At 32.6% G+C, this 7774-nt stretch overlaps 1 protein-coding gene across 1 annotated transcript; it reads right to left on the bottom strand.

Moving 5' to 3' along the window:
• Positions 1-698: 698 nt before the first annotated feature.
• On the bottom strand, positions 699-7510 carry LOC106765385 (cytochrome c1-2, heme protein, mitochondrial). The gene is made up of 8 exons (XM_014649983.2): positions 7356-7510; positions 5732-5799; positions 3137-3351; positions 2357-2636; positions 2137-2208; positions 1568-1684; positions 1392-1457; positions 699-1303 (listed from the first exon to the last, which is right to left on the bottom strand). Exons 2-8 carry the CDS (start codon positions 5786-5788, stop codon positions 1187-1189), a joined length of 924 nt encoding a protein of 307 aa, XP_014505469.1. The 5' UTR covers positions 5789-5799; positions 7356-7510; the 3' UTR covers positions 699-1186.
• Between the last annotated feature and the right edge of the window lie 264 nt (positions 7511-7774).

Below are 7774 nucleotides of genomic sequence, written 5' to 3'. Positions count from 1 at the left end.
ACAAAAAAAGACCAAAAAATTAACTAAAACTCAATTTACGTAAATGAAAAAGCTAATCAATCCAAATTAAAGAACTCCATTCATAATATCTCTATTTTTCAATCAAACAAATAGAGAAAAAGAACTCTTAAGAGAAATCAGATAACTATAAAAAAAGAATTTTTTAAAAAATGTGTTTATAAACAATAAAACTCATTAATAACAACTATTTATATTAAAACCTTTTAATATTAAAATAAATTATTCTCACTAATTTTAATTCATTATCACTTTTAAAATACCAATTTCTAGGTATTTACACAAACAATAAAACATTTAAACATTTTAAGTTTAAAATTTAAAATGTATTTATTTCGAAAAAACATGCCGTAAAAATTAATCATAAAAGTAATATACTCGTATTTGCATTTACTACTGCAAATAAAGAGAACTACCATAATACAAATCCCTGCCACATAAACCAAACTTTAAATGAGACCCTACCAGTAATTTGTGAGATCCGTTTCCCAACACTACTGATATTCTTATAAATGTATGAACCGTCTATTGATTTTGTCATACACGGTTATCTTTAAAGACTCCGCAAACATTCTTACGATTATAATTTGCCTTAGAATTTCACGTGCTCCGGTTTCATAGGCCACGGATGGTTGAAGTTGGTAACTGTGTTGATCAGAAAATCACAAATAGAGTAGAGCAACTATGAAGTTAAATTTTATTTGTAATATACTTCGAGAAATATGGATCTACTTTACAATCTCTGTAAAACCCACCTTGCTAAACAAAACGTGTCCTTAAATACTGAACCACAAGTATCATAAGATTGCAATGAAGTAAAAATGAACCATGTTTCCAACTTCAAAAGGAACATGAGGGCCTAGTCTCTGTTTCTTATAAGATAAACCAAAATGAACCCCAATCACAGGTCAATTACCAGGTTGAGAAAAAAAAATAGAAGTATAGGGGTCCCTGGACAATGTAACAATACATAGGCCAGAGAAGGGAGAAAAAGTGAAAGTAACTATATCTCACGCACATGGAGGAGCTTTATTTCTATCTCAAATAAAAATAGAACATGCTTTCGGTTACTCCATCAACGAATTTGACATGATGAGACAACTTAAGCATCTGACAATTATTGCCAACAATAATCTTTCCTGAAGTGAAAAATGAAACTTGAAAGCAGCTAGTTGACAACATCAAGAACCAGCTTGCGAGACTTTAGAACGGACCACCGCAGGCGGCGGTAATAGGCTGCTTGAAGTAATGCAAGTGATAGAACAAATATCCATTTAAATCCCATCTGCATGTGGTAGCAATGTCCTTAGAAGACAAGGTATTTTCTTTATTGGTTTTAACTAAGATAAAAAATAATAATAAAGGGAACAAACCAGTTTTCTTTCCTCCATCTCGGGTTCCGCTGCCCAGGTCAGGAATGACACCACATCTTTACCCATCTGCAGTAAAACAAAACCAAAGAAAATATTTAGCTTAGTTCTTCCCATGTTCATAGATAATCAAGGTGATAAGATTTTTACTGAAACCAATCCTCAACAAACAAAAGAACCTGAGATTCTGTAGCAGGGGTGCCATCTTCATATTCAATAGCACCATCATTAAGCATTTTAGGCATTGCAATGGCCCCGCCGGGAAAGTAAGGATTATAGTGCAGTCCTTCTCTAATCTACATTATTATTAGAATGATAACGTTATTCAAAATTTTCCCTTTAAGCACAACATATTAGAAAGTTGAAAAAGTATAATGAAGTTCACCCATTGTTAATATTGGATATAAAAGCAAGACCGACAACATGAGTCACATATATAAATACAAAGAACACAGATGTGTACTATATACGTATAGATCACCCACGATAATCATTTTGTTAAACATCAGGACGAAGTCTGTTTCACCTAACCTACCATGTATGCATATTTTTATTCATTTGTTAAAAAGGAAATTAGACGGAAAAAAAAAAAAAAAAAAAACATCACTTTGGAGTTGAACCACCAACCCATCACGTGGTGTATAGAAATTTCTATATATGACAACTTCCATAGAATGAGTAAAGTTATATTAACGATATGAACATCATAGTTTATTATTCCTTAAAAAGAATGTTTTTGGGAACTTACCGAAACGCCAGCAGGAGGGTCACGATATCCAGTTAAAAGTGCAAACACATAGTTCTGACCATTGTGTCGAGCCTAAAATATGAAGGGTAAAATTATTTCTGATATAAAAGAAACATAAAATCTAAAGACATTACTAACAGACTATATCAAGGGTAAAATTATTTCTGATATAAAAGCTATATAAAATCTAAAGATGTTGCTGACAGACTACAGTCATTACTTTGGTGATGAGACTAAGATCTGGAGGATAGGCTCCACCGTTAGCAAACCTAGCAGCGGCTTCATTTGCATATGGCTGAGGAAAGCGATCACTGAGTTTACCAGGGCGTGTAAACATCTCACCCTCATCATTAGGGCCATCAACCACCTCAATCTCCGCTGCCATAGCCTTTACCTCTTCTTCTGTATAAGCGACACCAACCAAATCACGGTATGATATCAAAGACATGGAATGACATGAAGCACAGACTTCTTGATAAACTTGATGACCACGACGAATCCTACACATTCAAAAATCAGTTAAATATCGTAATATCTATATTAGTATAAATGGCTATATAGCATTCCCGTAAAATATTGAATTGGGCAAATGATTAGAGAAGAATGCAGTTCACAATATTATGAACCCTGGCCAAGAAAAATGTCCTGAAATAAAATTACATTCTAACAATCATTCCATGATATTTTTAAGATAAATAAATGAATGATAACATTACTATTCACAAAATACAAAAACAGGATTCAAACCCTGTGAGATCCCTCGTAAAGGCAATAAATTATAAAGGGAGGAAGACTGAAGGACTGGTTCACAGTTGATAAAACTGAACATAAGAGCAATATGACAAAAAAAGGGAAAAAAAAATACACCTATAATTAACAAGTACGTATAATTCACCAGTAAAATGCAACAGGGAGTAGTTTGACTGTACAAAGTCGCTAACTTCACAAATTATATTGTTGAGCAAGAAAAATAGAAAGGGAAATTTCAGGTCAGACTCACGAAGCATGATCATATGAACTGAGAATGCCCTTGTGAGGCCATGGATAGCTGGGACATGCCAGGCCATGTTCGGCTTCATCAGCAGCTAATGCTGTTGTTGAAAAACTTAAAATCCCCGTGACACCAGCTCCTACTAATGCAAGTGCTCGTAAGGAGTTGCTGCCAGTAGAGTTGGCACCATCGTTCTTTGAGATAACAGGTGACGTGAAAGAACTCTACAATGAATGTAAAGTAGCTATTAGCAAATGAAACAATTGGATTGTTATATGGGAGGCGCAATGTTTATATAGTCATAAAAAATTTTAAGAGATGCACAATATCAGCCACAAGCTGACATGGATGCCAATCACATCACAAACACTGCCATGTTATACACACACACGCACACATATATATAGATAAATAGAAAGATGAACCTCATTAAAGAATATTATCATTTTACCATATAGAAACTCTCATAACATAATATCCCAAGATATAATGAAATTATATCTTTGAGTAAAGATATATTCACCTTTCCAAACCAACTTAACATGTTTTACATTTTTTATATGATAAACAGTCTTATAAAAGAAAAACTAAGCTGCATTAGTTTTAATATTTTATTAGTTGACTACCTAAAAAAATATTTTTTAAATAGTATGAGGTCATTCATACTTAAGTGTCCAAACTATATGGAGACATTAACTAGGAAACCCAAAGTAACAAAATTACCATTTGAATTGGACACCAATGAGAGTGTCAAACACATGTCAAACACGAATTGGAAAAGTGTTGGTCTCATTTCAAATAGGAGAGACGTTTGCACTTCAAAGTTCCACCATACTAGTTTGCAATGGTCTTTCACTCTTTCTTACATGTCAAATAATGACTATAAGTCTATAATGCAAGATAGTTTCCATTAATTGGAATTGGCTATTTGGACGCAAAAACCCAGAGGTCCTATTAAGAGGTTTTAAACACTAAAGAACACATTACATTTAACATAAAATTAAAGCATGTTAGGTAAAGAAAAATGAAGAATGGTATGTCAACTGGACCAACTAATATTCTTTCCGAAATTTTAAGTTAAGGGAGGATGGGTATAACATAGCTTAGCAAATCACTCAACAATACAATGTGATCAAAGAAAATTTTACGTGAGAAGAGGAACAATTTGATACCTATTTACAGGAATAAAGGGGATGAAGAAAATTGTGCAGACACAAGGATCAAGCTAATATGACACTGTAAGACTACGTAAAGAAAAAGGTTTTAAATTGCAATTGTAGTAATGAACTCATGATAACATAGAGGAGTTATGAATCCAGCGCTATCATGGTTGTGGTTACCATCAGAACTGAGATGTTGTAGATGCACCAAATGATGTAGACTGAGACTTAAATCCTTGGTAATGCGTGTCTGACAACCAATTTTATGCCAATGAGGCTATACATTTGTTTCTTGATTTCATTGAATATTCAGAAGGAAACAAATATATTTTTAAATTTTCCTTTTATGAGGAAAAAAGGGAAAAATATAGATTCATGCAAATTCAGTTACACTTGAAAATAAGAAAGTGGGTCATTGATTCCAGTAAAAACAAATTATCTATGGTCCCCCCAACTATTGCCAAACAACACAAATTTGGGTTCTCATAAGTCACTCTACACGCAATTTTGAAGCCAAACAAAATGCAGAACATAATATTTGGCAGGCTTCATCACACAATTTGAGAGAAACTATCATCCTTGTCTGTTTTCAAAAAATGATTCAAACCTCAGACGCTAAATGGTTTTATTTCTGAAGTAAATACTCAGCATATACAAGTTGAGTCACCAAACCCCATGGGTTTATGTTAACATTCAAGAAAATATAGCAATTGAAATAAATATAACTGAAGAAAATTTCGTGCGACACTTGTTGAAGAGATTAAAAAGCTCATAATCATATATGGTAGTTTGGTCACAAGGCTTAATTAAGAAAAAGATAAGGATCAAATGGAACATAGTCAGGACTATTAAAAAAAGACTATAATACAAAGAGGTAGCATCAAACTAAATTTTGACAGAATAAAATAATGACCCATGTAGCCCAACCAAGGCAACCGTAACACTTGGATTGATCATTATTGGTGATGCATACATTAGCTCATTGCAAGAGTTTTTTATTATTGTTAATATTTACCATTGTCCATCTTCAATCGCTCATTTTTATTATTTAAGATCTTCAAGTTTTTCAAAAACAAACATTTAGAATGTGTAATAAAGCTCGAGTGAAGTCTATATAACATCTGAGTCTAAAAAGAAATTGATAAATCTTTTACATATTAGCAGCAATGGTATGATGATATAGATAATGATTTTTAACATTATTGTCACATTATTCAAACACAAAACAACATTGGTCAAATAGCAACTTAAAAAAGATAAATGATGAGCTCAAACATCTTCCAGACAAACTAATGTTCTAAATTTTAAATTTGTTCAACAATTTTATTTTATTTTAATTATTTTTGGTCTAATGATCTCTATTTTATGTCCCATGTTGCAAGCACCAGAAAAATAAATTTTCCAAAACAAATAATCTTATCAAAAAGAGAGGGGTCATGCTTACAGAAGAACAAGATTGCAGTTTCCTCCTCAATAACTGCCGAATAACAGCTCCAGCCATCTCAGTTCAGACTGCAATCCATTCATATAAAAATTACAGAAAGTAACTAAATGCCACCAACCAAGTATAAAAGCTAAAATATATGGGTAAATGTTATCACCAAAAAGTGCAAATAAGATAAAAGTAAATGTTATCAACTGTTTCTGAAATGGAATAAGAAGACTAAACCCAAAAATGAAAATTTTCCAGGAATTGTACTAGCAAATTTTGTAGTTTAGATTATGGTTAGATGATCTACCAAGAAAATCACCTTTTTCTCAGTTTTGATAAACTTCTAATAATATAAAAAAATCAGTTAAAATGAATTAAGTTTCTCCTATAAGTTAAAATTACTTAAGCAAATCAATTTTTGCAGAAGTTAAATCAGATAAAATGTGCCTTTTTTGGACAAACTTCTCAACAAGGACCTCCATAAGTTAAGGCTAGCTTAAGCATAAGATAATTTGTATAGGTTATCTCAAATAGTTCTCTAAATTTATAATTTATAACTTGTGCATGAAGCTAATTTCATTTGTTTTCTTTTTATTTTTATCTTTTAGAAATTCTTATGGAGAAGTTTGCTCAAACAGACGCAAGGGCGTAACTTAACCTTTAACTTATGATAAAAGTTTAAAGGTCTAGTTGCATCAAATTTTTGAAAAACCCTTGTAGAAGAAGAAAGTGTAAGAAAATTATATATATCTGTGTGTGTGTGTAGAGAGAGAGAGAGCTTCTAGAAAGTAGCTCATGGAGAATCCTTTTTTTATTTTTATTTTTCTTCTTATTTTCTTGTACGATAATTTTCTCTCAAGATATTTATCAGAAGAGATCCAAATTCATTTTACCTTCTTATCTTCTTAAAGTAAAAGTGTCTATATAAAAGTTTATCCAAGCAAAAGCTTACCCTCTCTCTCCCATATAGTCTTAATTATTGGCGAAAAACATTGACAACAAGATCGACAAAGCAGTAGACAAGATAAGACCAAGCACAAGTATGCACACGACGAAAGAGAGACTAATTTTAAAACATAGTTAATAATTAACACACAATAAGTTTTACTGTTTAACTGACATCATCCTCAGTGCTGATTTCAAACAACTGAAAGTACAGAGCTTTTTGTATAATCGGAAAAGAAACAAAGCAGCAAAATGTATTTAAATCGTGTATTTTCAGGCATTTACAGCACCAAATATGCAACTAAACACAAATTAAGGTATCAAGAATAAAACAAACACACATAAAGGGCCAAAATATAGATAGTTACATAAGCAGAAAAAAAGAGCAACATCATAAACCCATATCACCATGCAACACATTCAAATGAAATCTCAATAGGGCATATATTTTTCTGCAGCAACATAAAACCAGGAAGCTCGGTTCAATTAAGAAAACGAAGCTGCGTTGACCTAAATGGGAAGCAAAGGAAAGAAAATAGAAATCAAATTGTTACGGAGATGAAAACTGTAAAACCCGTAATTAAGAAGTGCTAACAGATCCGAGTTGCAGTGATTGCTGAATATTTAAAAGACGAAAAACAGATTAAGTAAAAATTATGGGAAATGAAGAGAAAGCGAAAAAGGGACTTACGAAACAAAAGCTCTGGATTGGTAACTGAGGATCTAACGAGGAATAAAGAGAAAGTGAAGAAGAAAGAAGAAGAGAGAGAGAGAGAGAAAGTGCGAAAGAGAAGCTTTGAGACACACACGCTTCTAATGTTGCAGCCACGAGAAACGCTCTGACCTCTTGGGCCTTACTCACAGGCCTTCTTAAGTTGCTTGTTACCACCTTTTTTATTTTGGGCTCATCTCAGCTATAGTTTCTAGCCATTTCTTCATGCACCCGTTTTTTTCTTCCTGCGTCCCTCTAAGTTTTGAAATCCCACATTTTCCTTTATTAAAAGTTATTGAAATAAAAAAGAATTAAATACTTCTCCTTGCTTTGCTTTCATTGGTGCCTTCTTCTTTTCACCATTGCATCTCGTCTTATTGTTTTCCCTTTTGTTTGTT

Source organism: Vigna radiata, chromosome 7, assembly GCF_000741045.1.
Source record: "Vigna radiata var. radiata cultivar VC1973A chromosome 7, Vradiata_ver6, whole genome shotgun sequence".
In the NCBI taxonomy this organism is placed as follows: Eukaryota; Viridiplantae; Streptophyta; class Magnoliopsida; order Fabales; family Fabaceae; genus Vigna; species Vigna radiata.
The sequence above is the reverse complement of the archived record's forward strand: the minus strand, read 5'-3'. Positions and strand labels throughout refer to the sequence as shown.